The sequence below is a fragment of the Pristis pectinata genome, chromosome 4 (assembly GCF_009764475.1).
Source record: "Pristis pectinata isolate sPriPec2 chromosome 4, sPriPec2.1.pri, whole genome shotgun sequence".
Lineage (NCBI taxonomy): Eukaryota > Metazoa > Chordata > Chondrichthyes > Rhinopristiformes > Pristidae > Pristis > Pristis pectinata.
Genome location: NC_067408.1, coordinates 37,316,861 through 37,336,707, shown reverse-complemented (window position 1 = coordinate 37,336,707; position 19,847 = coordinate 37,316,861). Strand labels below are relative to the sequence as shown.

At 36.6% G+C, this 19,847-nt stretch overlaps 1 protein-coding gene across 2 annotated transcripts in view; it reads left to right on the top strand.

The window, feature by feature from the left end:
* Window positions 1-8,975, top strand: part of csnk1a1 (casein kinase 1, alpha 1) — a 33,960-nt gene extending 24,985 nt beyond the window's left edge. The window contains exons 6-11 of one of the 2 annotated variants that reach the window (XM_052013939.1): window positions 1,706-1,784; window positions 2,971-3,045; window positions 3,374-3,480; window positions 4,803-4,951; window positions 5,919-5,959; window positions 7,044-8,975. In XM_052013939.1, coding sequence (XP_051869899.1) covers window positions 1,706-1,784; window positions 2,971-3,045; window positions 3,374-3,480; window positions 4,803-4,951; window positions 5,919-5,926 — 418 coding nt within the window. In that variant the 3' untranslated portion in view covers window positions 5,927-5,959; window positions 7,044-8,975. Of the gene's footprint in view, window positions 1-1,705; window positions 1,785-2,970; window positions 3,046-3,373; window positions 3,481-4,802; window positions 4,952-5,918 lie in introns of both variants that reach the window. The other variant, XM_052013938.1, reaches the window with a different exon arrangement.
* The last annotated feature ends 10,872 nt before the right edge of the window (window positions 8,976-19,847 follow it).

Here is a 19,847-nt window from a genome sequence, read left to right as displayed (position 1 = left end):
GACTGAAGAATGATGAATTCTTCATGCCTAGAATTGGGTAGAGGAAGTTGGCTCATCCAAAACTACATTTTGGTTGAATGGATTAACAAAAGACATTTAAGAGGTATTGGGCGTAAAACAGTGTGTATGTGGAAGCCTGGCCCAAATTTGTGACCCAAGACCAAACAAAGTGCCCTTATTCAGCAGGGCTGGGATAGGAAAGCGATGACAGCCATGGCTAACGGGATGGTGATATAGATGAAATGATGCACTTTGGCAAACAAACTAAATGTTGTTCATGATCTTTTCCAAGGATCATTGTGATTGGAAGGATTATAGTAGAACCGTGGAATGGATAGGCACTGAGGAAACATTATGACAAACATGTTTCCTCAATGCCTATATGGTGAGATAGTGATAACACATTGAGTTTATTGTTGGTGAAATTTGTTGTTGTTGTTATTATTCCTCAATTTATTTTCCAGTTCTTGAATGTGCTCAAATAATTGCAAGGTATACTTTTAAAAAAAAATGCTTTGGAAACAATTTTGGCAAACTTGTTCCAGAAAGTGTTGGCACAAGAGTGCAATTTAATGTGCATCTTTCCTCTTTAAACAAAATGTGATGACATGAAAAGAGGTGTGTCTGCAGTTGCTAATTGGCATTTGTCATTGAAAGCTTTTATAAGTTTTAATGCAATTTATTTCAGCCTCTATGGTATTATTCTTTTTTTAAAATGTATTTTATCATTTCAAATGTGGAATGATGAGGTTTTTTCACTAAGACTTTTTTTTGTGATTGAATCCTAAAATGAAATGTTTAGCTCTGTTTATAATCGACCATTTAAATTCTTCAAATGAAATTCAAGTTCATGAGCAATCAATGGGCTTGTCTGCTGCTCAGTTTTTCTGAAATATTCTGGAAGACGTTTGCTGCAAGATTTTAGCTTGCTTGTTTGCACTGACTTAATTGAGTACTAAGCTTTATAAAGGTAGAGTCCACTGGGGTCCAGTAGCATAGTAATAGTGTTAATGGATTAGTTTCCAGAGCCCTGGGCTGTTTTGGAGAAACGTTCAATTCTGTCATTGCTGTTAGGGAATTTAACTTGGGTAAATGCTGGAACTGATACTAAATGAAATGATATCAAGACACTAAGACGTGTTATGTTATCCTTTATTGCTAGAGAATTTGAGTACAAGTGTAAAGATATTATGGCAGTAAGCTATTTCCTTATCTAATAAAAGACTTATTTGCTATAGAAGGATTGCAGATTATCCGAATTGGTAGGAAAATTTGAGTAGGCTGGCCTCTGTTCTTTAAAGTTTAAGAGTAAGAGATCTCATTGAAACATATACAAAATTCTGAGGGCTCAACAGGGTAGCAACTGGGAAGTTCTCCTTGGTTGAGGAGTCTGGAACTAGAATAAGGGGTAGAAGATTTGGGACAGAAATGAGAATTTTTCATTCGGAGGGTGGTGAATCTTTGGAATTTTCTACCCTGGAATGCTTTGGAGGCTCAGTCATTGATGTAATTCAAAACTGAGCAAAATAGATTTTCGGATATTAGTGGAATCATTTCAGTATGGGGATAAAGATGTGGTCTCAATAAATGGCAAAGTGGACTCTAAGGACCAAATGACCTTTGCTTGTTTCTTTTGCAAGTTATAATTCCATTTGTCTTTACACCCTTTAAGACACTTAATTTTGCCTTTTTATTTCCCTGCAAGTCGTCGTGATGATATGGAATCACTAGGCTATGTACTGATGTACTTCAACAGGACAAGCCTTCCTTGGCAAGGACTGAAGGTAAATTGAGTGAGGACCTTTTGAAATAATACAATAATAACATGGGTCTACCTTAACATTGCACCAGTTGAAATTAAGTATCTGTTGTCTTGAGTTAAATTGTGTAATCAACTTTTCAGTCTGTAGATGGGAAATGTACATTTTTTGTGACTGTAATGTGGATATTGATTTCTAAAAATTAACTTTCATATCTTGCACTTAGCAGCAAAAATGCTTTTGAGTTTATAAAAAGGTGCTTTTCAAAGTTCCAAATTAAAATGCAACCATTGGGTATTTAACAATCAGTAAGCAATATAAAGGTACTGATTTCTTGTGATGTCTCATGGAGATGCAGCATGGACCATGTGGAAGCCAAATTGGTCCACTGTGTTTACAATCTTGTTCCCTGCTGTATTTCTTTGTACCTCAAGATAAATTGTGGCTTCATTTTCATAATTTCCCAACTTTCCCAGTACAATTCTTCTCATCTTTCTATGCGATTCCAGTCAATGTGCTGCTGGAGCACTTTGCACTTGAATACCAAAAGTATCTTGTTCTATCTTGGCAGAAGTAAACACAAGCCTCCAGCACAGACTTATTTTAACTTTATTAGTTTTAATAAGGTGCTCAGATCCTTCTACTTTAAAGGAAATATAAATGTGGTCTGTAGCTTCTCTATTTCGAGCAAGAAATTAAGCATGTATGGTTTGAAGCATAGTTTGTGTAAAATTCCTCATCTTGTATTGATAATTTCCCTTACAAACTTTAATTGTATAAAGGGAAGGGTATATAGTTTTAAAATCATGGTGGGGGGCAAGGGGGAGGTGAGGAAATGTCCATCCTTGTGGTAATCACAATCCAAACAACTGCTGTGCCTGTGACCTTACTTATTTCACAGTAACTTCTAATATCTGCTCAATAGAATTGGCAGTAATATGCATCTTCAATGTTTTCCATTTATGGCTGCTCAGCCTGTGAAAATTCCCTTAGTTTACAAACTTGAGATGTATTCAAACGTGCTCCTTACTCCATTTCTCTCTAAGTTTTCTTTATTTCTCCACTACCCAAGATAAACTAGCATCACAGGATTAAATATTGTGCTGAACTATACAGAACATTCAAGTACAAGTTAATATCTCCATTGAAAATTTAGAGGATTCCACAATATATGCACATGTTGATCCATCATGAAATGTTTGTTTAACAGGCAGCCACAAAGAAACAGAAATACGAAAAGATTAGTGAGAAGAAGATGTCCACGCCAGTTGAGGTTTTGTGTAAGGTATGTTTTAGTTGCATTTTATTCAAATTTGGTCTTAACACATTAAAAAATAAAACTGCCTGCAGCTGCCTCTTAAATCTTTAATTAGGTGCATTAATCAGAACAATTTAGCTTTTTGAACTGTTGATGATGAGGTGGACGATTGCAAGAATTCACAAATATTTGGATTCGTGCCATCCAGGCCACTGACTAATACAATAACTATAGAGCAGGTTGCTATCAAATAAAAAGCTAACAAATAACATTTACTAAAGTCTTTTTAAGGGGGATATTATTCTGGGCTTCATGTTAAAGTAAAGAAATGCATTTGACTTTTCTTCCATATTAGGGATTTCCTGCTGAGTTTGCAATGTATTTGAACTACTGTCGCGGATTACGTTTTGAAGAAGCACCAGATTACATGTATCTCCGACAGTTATTCCGCATTCTCTTCAGGTAATTTGTGAAACCATAATTTGTTTTTAGGATGTGTCTAATCAATAAGATTTCTGTCTTGACCTGAAAAATTCTTTTTCTTCTATTTCTTATGTTATTTTCTAAAATAAAAGCAGGAGTAGGCCTTCAGCCCTTTGTGCCTTTTTCACCTTTCAGAAAGGTCGTGGTTGATCTTTAATCTTTCTATCTCTATCTCTATCATGAATGGCTCACCCCTTATTTTGAGACTCTGACTTCTGGTATTAAGCATGCTGTCCAAAGGAGATATCAACTTTGCATCTACCCTATCAAGTCCTGAAAGAATTTTGTATATTTTGGTAGAGTTTTTGCCTGAAAACCTTACAAATAGGAATATTATTCCTAACCTGCTGTTCCTTTTGAGCTGCATCTAATATTAGCACTGCATCGTAATCCCATGTGGCCACGTACACCTGCAACTCAGATAATATTTTTATTACACTGCATTTACATATGACTCATTCACTTTCAGCCTATCTTAGTCTTCCATGCATTTGTATGTCTATTTCTGAGCAATGCTTTATTCTGGTGATATTAGCCTATCCCAAACCTTAGTAATCCTTTCTGCTGTCTGCTAATGATTCATCGTGGTGCCCCTTTCACTTCCAAATTAGTTTGTGGCCACAGTAGTTAACCCTGAAAGCTCATTTGTAGTCACCTTTCATTTCTCTCCCATCCACGAACTGGTTCTACTGCTCCAGTAGTCTGAAGATTTCTGTTATGTAATACTTCCCCACTCACAGTGACCTGCGTGTTCTGTTATTCATTGGGCTATGGTACTGGAAGTATTTCAGAGACTTTTCTGGGACTTTTTATGAGATCCTGCTTTATCTAAACTTAAGACAGATAACTTCTAAATTTTGCCTCCTCAACAAACTCATCATCCTATACAATTTTCTGGGCATGGAGGTCAGGCTGGAAATTATAACAAAGCTAGGCCACAGCTAAGAGTATTGAGTGCAACTCTGCTTGCCATATTACAGAACTACAGAGGATAAAAATGGGATTAATGTAAATGGATAGTTGATGGTTGGCACAGACTAATTCGGTGGAAGGGTCTGTTTCCGTGCTGTATCTTTATGAATGAGGATTTATAGAAGAGCTATAGAGGTATGGAAAAGTGTATTTTCTGAGGGAAAACTTGGTGAGGCAGAGGTCATTTAAGTATTGATGTGCGAGTTGAACTGTCTTAAATGTTTATCTGAATCTAGTAATCTACACCCAAAATATGGAAGTGACTGAAATACCAGTCTTCTAAATTTATTCTCAAAGGATTTAACATGTAATTTTCATTCTTTATTTAGAACCTTAAATCATCAGTATGACTATACCTTTGACTGGACAATGTTGAAGCAAAAGGCAGCACAACAGGCAGCTTCTTCTAGTGGCCAAGGGCAACAGGCCCAAACACCCACAGGCAAGCAAACTGAAAAATCCAAGAGCAACATGAAAGGTTAGTAACCAGTAGACACTTGATATGTAAAACAGAAAATTATATTTATTCAGCTGATTGGAAAATCCTGCATTTTTCACATTGTTTAATCAACCAGGTAGTCAAGTATGTCTGTTTCACCCACTTAAGTCGCTAATTCATTCTTTTATATTTTTGATTAAAGAGGGATGTGTATGATTAATTTAACTTCAGTCCTCCTGGCACACGGGAACACATTTGATTCAATTAAGCTTGTGTTTTTAATATCAGGTTTTTCTTCAGGGAAACGGAAAAACCTATTACAGTGTCAGGACTTATTGGTAGTGAAGCAAAGAAAACATAATGTAAACTGAATGGAAAAAAGTGGAATTACAACAGGTGCAGAAAACCTTTTTGCTTTGAAGTTGCTAATGGCAACAATAACGCTAATCCACTGTTACACTGTAATTTGAAGGGCATACCAGTGGTCCCACGGATCTTTGTGCAAAAAGACAAATGGAACATAAAAACAATATTCAACTCAGGTTTGCATGTGGAACACTGTGTCTATCTAATTTGAATTTGCATTCTCATTAGATCATTGGGAGCATTTAAAGAGGATGTAAAAAAAAATTGAAACATCAGGGAATAGAAGGCTATGGGCAACTGGCATACAAAGATGAGATCTGGGGCTTATCAGCAATGATATTGAATGGCAGGACAGGATTGAGGGGCTGAGTAGCCTACTCGTGCTCCTATTTTACGTCCTTGTGCACCAAAACATTTAGTCATTTTATATAGATAATACTATATGGAGCATGTTTTGGGGTCATATGGAGTACATATTTTAAAAGAATGTTTCATGCTGAATGACATTGGGTGTAAAACCTTGAGTCCAATATATGAAAACACTTAACTGCAGTTGGATTTTAGCATTATAACAATTTATTATGTTAGTTAATAAATAAAAGACACATCACTTAATGGCTAACCTTTTTTTTTCCAACAGGTTTCTGATCTCAAGGTTGAAACAAAGGAGCAAAGCAGCATGTGAGAGCAGGTTGCCTTTTGTCACTCCCCTTCTGGTTTTTGTTTCACATGTACATGCCGTTCAGTGGACAACCATTAAACTGATGAATTAAACTCTACTGGATACAGCTGACTCTGGGAAGAGCATATAAAAACTGTACCTGCAACTGTAGCAGCCTTTAATCAAACTAATTCCTGGAAAAGCGCAATTTCATCTTTCAAAATAGAGCAACTGAAGCAGACTTGCTGGTGTACAGTTTTCTTTATTCAATAAATGGGATGTAAGAACGTGGTTGACACAATGGAGAGAAAATTAACATTGTGAATTTGCCAATTTTTTTTTCTTTTTTGTTTCTGCACTGCTTGGAAGTTAAAAGATGTTTCTTAAGTGGCACATGGAAGTTGTTCCATAAGCAGTCTCTGAATTTCACCCCAAACATGTACTTGAAAGGTGCACTGCATTCACCTATCTTTTCCCCTTGTAATGTGTTCCAAATCTCGTTACCTGATAGAAAAATGGTAAACATCTTAAAGCTGGGATTTCTTTATTAAATTGCCCGCAGTCAGTAGTAAATCAATAGCAACCAAAGAATCCATGTTTCCTGTTGGAAGGACTCTGCCTGCTGTCTTGTGCTAGAGTGGTATATTTTGTGAAGAAATGACAAAAGTAGTGACTACTAGATAAGCCTAGAACTCCACATTAAGTATATTGTACTTGGTTAAAAGAACAGCTTAGTCATCGCAAGCTTAGCTAACAACTTAAGACTGAACTTGTTGCTTAGTTAGCATTGTAATCACTGTACACATCTACTCTGACCTGAGGTTTACAGTGTTTTTGAACATTGGCTTTTTTGTTTACATGTTAACTGAATAAGATTATACAATTCTTGTAAAAGAATAGGGTTATTTTATATTGCTCTGCTAAACTTCCCTATTTGCATTGTAACTTCTCACCCAAAAACTTTAACCTTTTTTTAAAAAAACTGTAAACTTTCAGAAGCCAGTTCATTTAAAAATGTTGCATTTCTTCACAGATAGCTTTAGATTTGTAGACGGATGTACCTTTCTCTTTTTATTTAATACAATGGGTATTTTGTATTTGCAGGGGTATTAGCTTTGTCTCACTGCAGTGGATTAATTGATTATGAAAAGAATGTGTCCCAAGATGGAGCCTCTGCAGCTACTAAGCAAATGCCATTGTATACTCAACAGTGGCTGAACTTTGAAGTTTCTTTTGAAATATAAAGTGTGTTGGAGGGTTTTTTTTTTACTTTTGATCTTGGTAAAATGAATGAAAAGTAACATGTTTTGCAGTCGAGATGTACAGTGCAGTAATGGCAACTGTTGCTGGCTGTGATTCTGGCCCAGCTGAAATCTTTTATTGCTAGAAGTACTTTAACAGTGTAATTTATTCCTTTTTAGCATGTAAGAATAAATTAAAAACAATTACTTGTCGATCGCCTGACCAGTCTTAATTTTTGGCAATTTATCGTGCAAGATATTTGAGAAAGATATAAGGTTTGTATTTTCAAACAAAATGTGCTATAATCTGGTTAATTTGAATTAATTTAGTTTGTACCAATGAACTAGCACCATTATTTGTCAGTAATCTCCCCGAAAAATGTTCTTGGAACAGACATTTAGAAGGAAGGTCATGGCCTTTGTCCTTCTGATTTTAGTTCTGTCACAAGGAGCACCCTCATTGTGAGTGACCTCTGTTCCAGCATAATCTACACTGGTTGCTCCTTGCTGGAAACAATAGGGCTTCAAGATTGTCTGTTAGTTATTTTAGAATGTGCATACTTTAAATGCAGCTCTAAGTTATTCAGCCACTAAAATATATGAAAGAAATTGAACGATTTATTTTCTGGTGAAATATAGGACAAGCTCTTTTTGAAGAATGTGCTAACCTGAACTTCCCCATTAAATAAGTTGGTCCTAGTTTTTATTTTGGTATCTTCAGTTGTGCATGCAGAACAATTGCAAAAGCACATTCTCTTGGATTTTTGTCTATTCCCAATCTTGACCAAAGCTTCTGCTAAATTGACTTTTTGATCTAGGTTAGGGTGTAGTGTAAAATTTAATTCAGTGGTCAGCTTGATGTGTTTGGCTACAACTGAAGGCTGCAGACAAAGTTAATTGTATCCCTTAAATTTGACTGCAGGTTGATTCTTGTGATCAGAAATACATGCCTGTTGCTGAAACCATTAATTATTTTGGCCTCTCAAAGCAGAGAAATTATTGTAAGACGTTATGCACTCCAAGTTGAACTTTTTGTGTTGAGGATGCATTTTAATACAGGTGTATTTCCCCTTGTTTCTTTGCTTCTCAAATTTCCCAAATCTCTCTAACCAAAAGCTGTGAAAAGTAAAGGAGACATGTGCCATTGGTCACGCAGTGTTACAGGCATGCAAGACCATCACCCATTGATTGTACTCATTTCCTGATATTTGATTCCATTAACTTAATAATAGAATGCCAGGGAGTGAATTTGACCAGTGGCTGAAATATTAGCATGCAAGTAGCTAGTGACCAGGGATGTATTTCTCTCCCAAGAGTGTGAAGACTTTTTTTTGGGGGGGGGGGTGGGGGGGAGAGACAATTTTGTCAATTGAATATTCAAAACAAAAGCATAGAGTCCTATGCAAAATAACCGCTAAGAAAAGATGCCATGATTTCTTATTTTGACAGTGCAATGAATTGTTAAAGGTATTGAATATCTAATAGTAATACTGGCAAATCGCATTTTTTATTATAGTCCCTGAAGGACTGAGCTACTGCTTTCTTAATCATTTTTCTTTTGGTCTACTCTAGTTCTTACTTTTATCATTGTTTTTCAGAATGTGAGAGTTCAATTATATGGGTTTTATATCAAATATCTGTATATATTGGGATATTGTGACATCCGGAGATGGGATAGCAATGTTTGCCAATCAGCATGCAATTTTTGAAGTGTGATACAGCTGTATTACTTCTGTTCCATCTACTTGAAAGTTCTGAAATAAAATACAAATTGTTTTGAATTAACATGAAAGAATTCAAATAGTAACCTGTACACATTATTTTGGTTTGGTGAATATTACCTAATGACCAGCTTAACAGTGTCTGTACATATTTAACTTTGATAAAACACAAGAAGGTAGACTCCCAAAAATTCTGAAGAACAGTGGGTGCAATCTGAAAATGTGATCAAAGACAATAGTGGGTAATTTTAATGCAGATACTAAGCAAACAGTTTGCAGTATCACTGCTAGGTAGAACACTCTCACTGGGTTTAATTTGTAGAAAATAATCTTTGATTTTCAAATACTTACCCATCACCACTTGGTTTTTGACAACTGTACAAATATCTTGAGATTTGTATGGAGAGAGGAATCTGAAGTTGCATTAATGAATGTGGTTTTGGATGCATTTCTTGAATCATGTGCCTACTAAGATATTTTGCATAGTTAAAGTAATGTATATTGGTATAACTGTGAAATTTAACCCAATTGAAATGTTAGTTTGATTCTATTTAATGGAAACCTGTGGTTGTTTATAAACAGATTTTATTTCCTATATCTTAAAGTAATCCTTCAGTTAGAAATAAAAATCCACAGTGAAATTAAACCAGATAAAATATATTTTCCCCATCAACCACAGCCACTTCTCCCTTCATACTTTTAACTTGTCCATACGTGACTGCCAGGAGAAATTAAACATGGCATTAAATTCCAAGGAAGAGGCCTGTAAAGTTGTCAGAAATAGCAGTACTCTTGCGGGTTCAGACCATTTTAGAACTGGGGTGGGGGGTTAAGAAATTCTTTAAGAAAGGCAAGATAGTACATGATGGCAAACTGGCAAAAAACACAAAAACAGACTGCAAGAGCATTTAGGAAGGAAAAGACAAGCAAGGGCAAATGTGGGTCATTTTCAGATGAGGGAGTTCATAATGGGGAATAATAAAATGGCAAGGGAATTAACTACTTGTCTGTCTTCACAAAATGAGGCCAAAAAATCTACCAGAGAACCTAGTCTAATGGGAATGAGGATCTGAAGGAAGGAAGTATTAGTTTTTTTATATAAACAAGTGAACTAAAACCCAGTCAATGCCATTTCTAGAATTTAGAAAGAGCTGGTTATAGAGATGGGAAACACACTGCTAATGATTTCTCCAAAATTTGATAGGATAGCAAATATGATCCCACTATTTCTGAGAGAAGGGAGAAAAAAATGGGAAATTGCTGACCTTTTTGCCTAATGTAGTAGGAAAAATGCTGGAATTTGTAATGGAGGATATAGTAATGGAACATTTATAAAAGATTGGATTGAGCAGAATCAGTTGATTTATGAAAGGAAATTTTTATTTGAATAATCTGCTCGAGTACTTTGAGACTGTGGTTAGTAGAATAAATGGTGGGGAAACCAGTGAATGTGGTGTATTTAGATTTTCAGAAGGCTTTCTTATGGTCCCACATAAGAAGATGATAAACAAGGTTGAAGCATCTGTTAATACAATACATCTGGTAATAAAAAGGTAATATACTGACATGAGTTGATTATTAAACATAAAGCAAAGAGCTGAAATAAATGGATTTTTCTCAGGTTGGCAGACTGACCATTGGGGTATCATAAGGATCGCAACTTGTGCCCCAGCTAGTCATAATCTACATGGATTTGCAGAAGAGACCAAGTGTCATTTTTTTTCAAGTTTTCTAATGATACAAAATGAGGTGGAATTGTGTGGTGTACGATGTACTGAGGTTTCAAGGGGATATAGGCCAACAGAATGATTGGGCAAGAACATGGCAGATGCAATGTAAGGTAGGAAAAATATAACATTACCCACTTTTCAACAAACAAAAGTGACAATTTGTTAAATGTTGATATCAGGTAAGTTACAGTAAGATGCTTCCAGAGGTAACATAATTTGCCAGGAACTCCTCCTCATAAAGGTTAACCAAAGACTGGTCCAACTGTTTTGCTGATTTTCTGGTTTTATTTTGCCTTAACAGTTTGGATAAATAGCCTAATTTAATCTGTATATTAACTAATTTTAATAATTGTATTTCTATGTACAAGTAATAAGTATCCTGTTTTTTTGGGGGGTGGGGGGAAGAATTAAAAGCAGTTCATTGGTGCATTTTGATATTAGGCCAATATATTTTAGAGGAATGGCATGACTGGTTTCAGCTTTAATCATTAATGTACCTACTATCATTTTGTGCAACCTCTTTGGAAGCCATGTGGCAATTTATCATGAGTCTGAGGAACCAGGTTTAATCTACAAAAGGTCTCTGCATCACAAAAATACAGACTGGGCGATATTCAGTTTAGAAGAAAGCTGTCTAAAACCAGAATTAGTGGCTTTTTGCTCTGAAGGTGCCATAACTGTACATCTTAACATTATCAATTTTTTGTCACTGAAATGGTTGATAATGTTGATGCTAATCAACCCAATACTCTAAAGTGAAGAAATCCTACTTTGTGGAGAAAAATGACTAGTGGTATTGTGGTTTTATGAAAAAAACCTCCAAGATGGTAATGAGAATTTTTTGTCTATATTTTCACTAAGCAGATCAAATACCTGATATTTCTAGAGGTGTGGTAGAGCAGAAGACTGGTTGATTCAGATTCTGGCTTGAGTTGCAGAGCTGGTGCAATTAAAAGTCATTTGGACAATTCAGATAGCTCCATTACAGTGATACATTTTTTATTTCCTGGTGGAATAGAGATAACTGGGTAATTCTAGTGCATTATCTGGAAGTAACTGGAATGGTTTATGTATCTGGCCATACTCCCTGGATGTCCTTGTGATGTACACAGTAGGAGACCATTAGGCTCACCAAGCCTCCCTACCCCCCACCTTTTATTTCCCTACATCTAATTCTTTTTCATGCTCATTAAGTCCAACCTGATTATCCTGCCATCCACCTATATTAATGCAATTTACAGTAGCCAGTTAACCTAATAACCAGCATGTCTGAGAACTACTTGGGTGCTGCCTGTGTGCACTTCTGCACATTTCGCCTGGAAAATGTGCAGAAGTGCATACAGGCAGCACATTGTAGAAAGCAGTGAATGGGTAGGGTGGGGGGAGGGTGGTGGTGGAATATAATGTTTGATTGGAGAACATGTAGTTTCCCCTGGTGCTGCAGTTCCCACCATGTGCAAAATCCACAAAGACAGCACTGGAGTTAAGATCTGAACACAAGTCAGTGGTTCTGAGACAGCTGTACCATCTGCAATACCACTGTGACCTCAGGAGTTCTTTATCCTACATCAGAGTTAATTACTTCAATGAGCCAGGACATTTAGTGGACTGCTGCTTCAAGGGCTGGGAAGGGCAAAGGTAGAATGTCAAAAGGTTTTAACAGAAAACTTTCTCTTACTCAGGGTCAACCTGCTGCTTTTGGGATGGATTAATTCTCTTTTGATTTACCCAAAGACTACAAGAACTCCTGGGCTGGATGATAGTTTTCCCGCATTCTGGCCCATAATGTAAGTTTTTTTTCTGATAAGATTGCCAAACAAAATTGGATTTGCCCTACATTTACACCTGGAATGCAATTAACATAGTCTCTGATTCCCAGCAGTTTAAATTCCCAAATGTGTCTGCAAATGACAGAATAGAAAACAGTAAATTGCTCTGCTGGTATAGAGTAGTCCTACTGTAATTTGAGTTTTGCTAGGCCTAGTCACAAAACTTCCTGCAGAAAAGGGGAACGTGATGAACAACTTGTGACCTAAATTAACTTGCTACATGCCTAATTCTTGATGTTGGAGGTTTTTTTTAAAGCTTCCTTATGATGCAGACCTGAACCAGTTTTCAGTTAATAATTGTAGGTTGTAAAGTCCTGGTATCTCTATCTTGTGTAATTTAGTTGGTGCTTGTGACCTAGCAGACATGTAAGTGGGATTATTTTGTTTTTCCAAAATCTTCAAAGAAAAAGTGCATTATGGAAAGCAGTGAATGGGTCGGGTGGTGGTGGAATTTAATGTTTGATTGGAGAACCTCTTTCTTTAGCCTTTTTATCTTGCATAAATTGCTACATTGTAAGATGACTTTGTCACCTCTGGTATGAAAAGTACAATTATCCAAAAAGCAAAAATTTTCTTCAACTTCAGAAAAGCTGTAATAATATAATCACTTGATCTTGTGGCATTTATTCTAATTAAAATGTAGAGTGTATCAGTTAATTCTCCAGGTCAGCTGTGATACTTCTGATAATGTCTCGACAGTTCACTGCTGGAAAATATTTGATTGCAGTATGCCCATGTGCAAATACAAGTCTGCAAGATAACTATTCACTCCACTTTAATGTTGGGCAAAAAGTGCTCTTCTCTGATCAAAGGGAGAGAGCCATGATTGTTTAAACTAGAAATTGAAAATGTGCTTAAAATGGCAAAGACAATAAAGTTTTACATCCATTCAAATAGTTTTCAACAGATCTTTTCAAGTTAACTGCATGTGAATTTTTTTTCCCCAGTAGCCCTAATCTTCACTGCTGCATTAGTGAACAAACCACTGATTACGTTTTATTAAACTTGGATAATGTCTAACCATACTATACAAGCTATTTGCCTGTTTTAACCAGACAAAATAATATGGCTCAAAATCTTCAATCCAAATGGAGCCATTGGCTTTTGACTTCAGAAAATTGTTATTTTGTCTTTATTTTTCTGTATTCAGGTCCTCCCCAGGTTACGCAGGATTCTGTTCCTGTGAACAGTTTGCAAGTCAGAAATGCGGCTGCAAACAGAGTTCCCACACGGCAGAAGATGCCTGTGGCAGCCAGCAAATCCATTCTGCCAGTCTCCCAAACAGTTGTTCGTGTGTATGGGTTGTACGTAAGTCAGGTGTTCGTAAGCTGGGGAGAACCTGTAAGTCACTAAATGTTTATGATAAAAAGCAATTTTTTCCTTTTATTAATCTAAATCTTAGCAAGTAAGATGCCCAGCCAATGACAAAAACAGACTTTGGTTCACCTCTGGTCTGTACTGAGTTGTTTCACTTGGTGGGGATGCAGGTGGTACTGATATATTGGAATTGGAGATGGTTGGAGGGATGGTGAAATCTTAATATTAGTTAATGACAGAAGCATAAAGATAAACAATTCCTGCTGGCTGTTATTCTCTGCCTTTCAATGTTTTATTTGGAGGCTTGCAAAGATTTGTGTAATTTTCCTCATCCTAGAATTTTTCAAAGTTTTTGGTTAAGTATTGCATTTTTAATATCAAAGTTCACAAAATCATTTGCATTGCAGCCTTTTAATTTTACTTGCACTGCTGAGGAAAAATTCTCCAACCAATATTAGATTTTCCCTTTCTCTTGCTCTCCAACACTGTCCAATGCTTCATAAGACCACAACCTAATCCTTGATAGGTAGCTTGAATTATATATCCTAGGGGAGAATGGCTGCTTCTCCAACCTAACATTGCAGTTAAAAACCCTCGTACCTGGAACCATTCTGGAAAACCTCTTGGGTTTCCTATCAAGGACCTGTACATCCTTGAAATATCTCTCACCTGCCATTCTGCTACCCAATCTGTCTTGTTGAGGTCAATTAACGTTCATTATTTGTCACACCTCAAAGTATTCCTGGCAAATTTGGGCCTGAGCAGAGATTTAATATGTAGTTCTGGCTGATCATCTATTAGCAATTTGCATTTACTACATTGAAATGCCCCAAAGTGCTGAACAAAAGTGTTTTAAAAGCATAAATGTTGCTCAGGTTTAATATCAAACCACAGAAATACCAGCAAAATGTCCAAAGCCAGATGAATTTAAGCATCTTAGATGGAGAGGGAGGTGAAGAAGTTTATTTAAGAAGACATTTCAAAGTGTCTACCCAACATAAACTAGTGGTCATCCAAAGCTTTGCTACCTATATCAACACTGCTTTGCCCAATTGACCCTTCCTTATTTAAACTGAATTGAATTTTATTCCTCAATTTTGACATCTTTACTTTTGTTTGAAGGGTGGCGATATTTTGGGGTGGGAAGAGTTGGTAGAATAAGGAATTATTTTCAGAGCTCCAAGACACAACTGCCAGCGATGAGCAAAAGACTACATTTGGATCATGCTGAGATCTAGACTGCTTGAGCAGGCCAATTTCGAGGCTGTGTAAGGTTGTGGGTGTAAGTGGTTAAGGCCATAAAGGAGCTCTAAAGTGGATTGTAAAATGGAGGTTTTGTTGGATCAAGACATTCAGCAAGCACATACTGATGAGTGAGACTTGACAAAGTGAATATGGAAGAAAAGATCATAAACATCTGAAGGGGGTCACATTTATGTCAGGTAGATTCAAGGATGGTCACAAAGGCATTTGAATAGTCTGGCTAGGTGTGTTTGGGTTTGGGGGGAGGTTGGGGGTTGAGGTGGGGAGGAAGCCTGGATAGAGGTCTCAGCAACAGCTCTACTGAGACTGGGTTACATCTGTAATGGCAAGAAGGTGGAAATGGATGGAGTAATAATGTTTTTTAAAAAAAAAATGCAGTTCTGTTCTTCACATCGCACCAAGTTTGCAAGCACTTGCCTCAGCTTTGGACAGTATCTGGGCTAGGAATGGAGTCCATGGACTGAGCTTGTGGCAGAAACCAATGACGAAGGCTTCAGTGTTCCCACTTTTGGTTGCAGGAAAATCCTGCTTGTCCAGCTTTGGATTTTATTTAAACAGTGGGACAAATCTGCGACACTAGACTGGTCTGGACAGGTTGATGATGAGAGATGAGTGTATACTGTATGCTGAACTTGATTACTGAGTTTTGAAGAGCACCTGATTACTGGTGCATCATTGATTACTTTTGCTGAGGTGTAGCATGTAGGTAGAAATAGGGGTGTGATAATGTGAGGAAGAATGAATCTTTAAATGATGATAGGTAATTGCAGAAATAGGGAACCCTTGCATTTGGACCTCTTGCTCTGATTCAATACATAAAATGGGCAGTGCAATGGTGCAGCAGTTGGTACTGACCTTGGTTTGATCGGACAATGGTGGTATTTGTGTGTAGTTTCCACATTTTGTAAAAAAAAAAGTGGACCGTTTTACTTGTATGAAATTTGTCATAACAATTAAAAACCAAATTTAATGTTTGGAGACACAAGAGACAACAGATGCTGTAATCTGGAGCAAAAACAAAACAAACTGCTGAAGGAACTCAGTGAGTCAGGCAGCATCTTGGAGACAAAGGGATAGTTGACGTTTTGGGTTAAGACCCTGCATCAGGATCCTGATCCTGCCTGACCAACAAATTCCTTTAGGTTTTGCTCCCAATTAAAGTAAATGATGTACAAGCTATGCTTAATTAATGAGCAGTTCTTAATAGCCTGGGTTGAGATAACTTTGAATTTGGAACCAATTTTTAATTTTTAGCTTTAGAATATGATGTTGGTGATGAAGAAAATGCAATTTAGCACAAGTAGTCAATGTAAGTGATTTTTAAGAAGTTACTAATACTAGAATAATAGCAAGTGCCCTGAACATAGTTTTAAACTTTTGTAATTTCTTAAATTGCGATGTTGATTTAAGAATACACAAGGTTTGAACATTTATTTTGTCTTTTTATTTGGTTTTGTGGCAAAATGAGGAATATTTGTTTAAAAAAAGGAGTCGAGCAACACATCAACTTTTAGTATTTATAACTGCAATTAAATTCAAGATTATAGTACCCTTTTTATTTCATTGCTTTCACAGCATTTGAGTCATAGAAAGACATACAGCATGGAAATAGATCGTATAGCTCTTTGAGTGTGCCCTGTTTACATTAATCCTATTTTAACTCTATTTTTACATTAATCCCATCTTAACTCATTTTTTCCCCACATTCCACTAAAGTATTTAAAAATATTTCAACATGTTAATGTGCAGATATCCACATTAAAGGCACTGAAATCCATTGTAGTAGTTCATTTGAAAATGCATGCTTCAAGTCTGGGGACATTGATAACCTGAACCTGATCAAAGGAACTATCCATAACTTAGATTGGCTACAGATACTTGTAGATTAATGTCAAAAGTATATTGGCTAATTCCAGTCAAAGTGAATGCTGCCCTTTCCAGTAAGTTAGTGTGCAAGATCCAAAGTTATGGGGGCTAGAGTGAGAATAGTTCAGCAGAACCCCTTTTTGTCCAAAATGCTTTATAGATTAAACAGAGATCAGAAAACCACAGTAATATGTATGTTCACCAGAAATAAATCTTTGATCTAAGATTGTAGTGTCTCATTGTTGCCTGCTACTTCATAAAGATTGAACAAGAAAAACTTTTAAAAAATGCTTCAATCATTTCACATAAGTTGAACGTTTGAGAGTTTAGCAGAACACTGGTTTCCAGACCCATAGTACGAAAATCTCTGGTTTAATTCTTGTGCCAAGTATGGGATAAACCTGTTGCATATGAATTGCATGTTGATCTAAAATAAATCTTCACTTTGAAATTTGGAGTGCCTCATCTAATTCCCCTATTCTTAGAGTATAAGGGTTATGGTGACAAAATTAAGATCCAGGTTCGAAAAGTCATTATTTTATTGAACAGCAGAGCCAGCACCAGGGGTCAGGTGGCCTACAACTCCTATATTATCTTAAACCCTGACCAGTGAGCAACCTTAATTGATTCAATCAAATTGATGGCCTTCTCTAGCGCACACTTAATCTGGAAAGCCAAAGCTATATTTCTTCAGAACTGATCATTTACCCAGATGCTATGTCAATTAGCTGAAATGATGTGAATGGTCTCCAGTATTTAGTTAAGCAGCTAAAAACGTTGGTTAAAAGAAAACTGCATTGTAACACTGCAGAGAGAAAGCCAGTCAAGATTTCAAGTCATGGACCTTCCATCAGAAAGGTAACATTGCATTTTACTGTTTAAAGAAAAATTGAAGCAGGAGTAGTAACGTAACAAGGACATGACTGATCATTCACTTCAGGACCCTATTCCTGCTTTCTCACTTATTCCTTGGTCCCTTTTCAACTATGGCTTTTCCTGCTAAACCCATGTCCTTGCAGATGAGATTCACTTTTAGCTCCAATGTGTGCTCGAGCAAAGCACCACAATAAATGACACATCAACTGCCTCCATAAAAGCAGAAGGCCAGACTTAACCACCACTTCTAATAAGTGGGAGGGGGCCTTGCACCTCTATTCCTCCTAAAATCAGAGGAAGTAGATTTTAAATCTTATAGCAGCTTTTTGGATCAATCTAGATAGAGAGGGACTTGCACACCTGCTCAACTTCTGTACAGGCCATTACAGTTTTCCTCCTATTTTTATTCTTATCATAGAACTTAAGCAGGATCAAAACTGGATTGACATGTCTTGAAATGTAATGAGGGACAAAGGCTGTTTTTATTTCTTGCCATCCTTGTTATATGTCACAAGCTATCTTCAAAAGCCTATAACATATAATTACAAAAATCAAAAGAAAATTTTCAAATATCAGAAATCTGAAATAGAGGAAATGCTGGAAACACTCTGGGTCAGGCAGTAAATGGAAAGAGAAACTGTTAATGTTTCAGCATGAAGACCTTTTCAGAACTGGCAAAGATTTTTTTTGGAAAAAGATGAGTTTTTTTTAAGCTGCAGAGAAGGTGGCAGGAAGGGTGAATAGGACAAAGGAAACTTCACCACTAACCAACACATCCTACAGACTAATAGAATTGATCAGTCACCTTTGTGTTTTGAAAGTCAGGTGTGTTATTAAAACAATGAATGAAATTAATCCAGTTGTTTTATAATTTATAATCACAGTGAAAACTTTGGCTCCTACAGAGACGAAAGAAACCTTGGCTGGAGAATTTACTGTTCAGTAGGACATGAAGGATGATTGATTCCTACTTGAATCTCATTTAGTCAGTTTGATGCAATTGCTCATAGTTTTCCCCAGAGGCTGCAGTACAATGTTCACATAAGACTCTCTCTCTGAAACAAACATTAAAATGGGGTGGCATTCCATTTTAACCAGAGTGGGTAGTTTTGTTGAACAAAGATTTTTTTTTACTGTGGTATCTTATAGCTGCTGCACTCTTTAGAAAATCATTGTTTCCCATCTTTCGTGATCAATGAAGTTGTTGACTAAAGCTGGATGCATGTATAAACTGCAGTTGCACCCAAACTGTTTTTACAGGGTCACATTAGGCAACCTTGGCAAATTTGGCATGCTTGCACTGTACATTTCCAAGACTTATGTCAGGGAAATCCATGGTTAAAGCAACTTAAGCCTCCTTTGCAGCAAAAGTGGTATGCTCCATGGATAAGCCTGATCCTCTTGTACCTGAAGATAGAATGTGAAAACAGCTCGTGTCATGCATTGAGTTGACATCTGTGTAGTACCAATGTAGTTCTTCACTATAATTGGGAGAATATTATGCTTTCAGTGAATATTTCACTTTTAACTGTAACCTAAGTACATTTGGCTGACAGATTTCAATGTTGACTATCTTGCTAAAACCATTTCAGTAAGTGATTCATTCATCCGCACCAGGACATCAGGGTTTATCGTTGAGAAATGACTCCCAGACCCAAGTTTCAATTACCTTAGTGTGTATTATTTGAGTGGGACATGCATATAATCTATTAAACTTGCACTTCTTTTAAAATGAGTAAAGTAGGTTGGACCAGATCTTTGATTTAGGGTGTCAATTTATTGATATTAAAATGGAGGAGGTATTGCTCTTCCCCCACAATATCCCTGCACATTGCTGCTTGTCTAAAGTAAGCTTTTGTTCACTGGGAAATCAGTCCAGATTGTCTACTTTGCAACTGCATTGACTTGTATGTTTTCTATGATGTCAAATAGAAATATATTTATAAAAGAACTTGCAATCCTCAATTTATTAATTTTCCCTAAAGAGATGTCAGTACTCCAGGTGTGGTATTCCTGGCCTGCAATTTATCTTTTGGGTGTAATTGTTCCTCTTGATGGGTCTCAA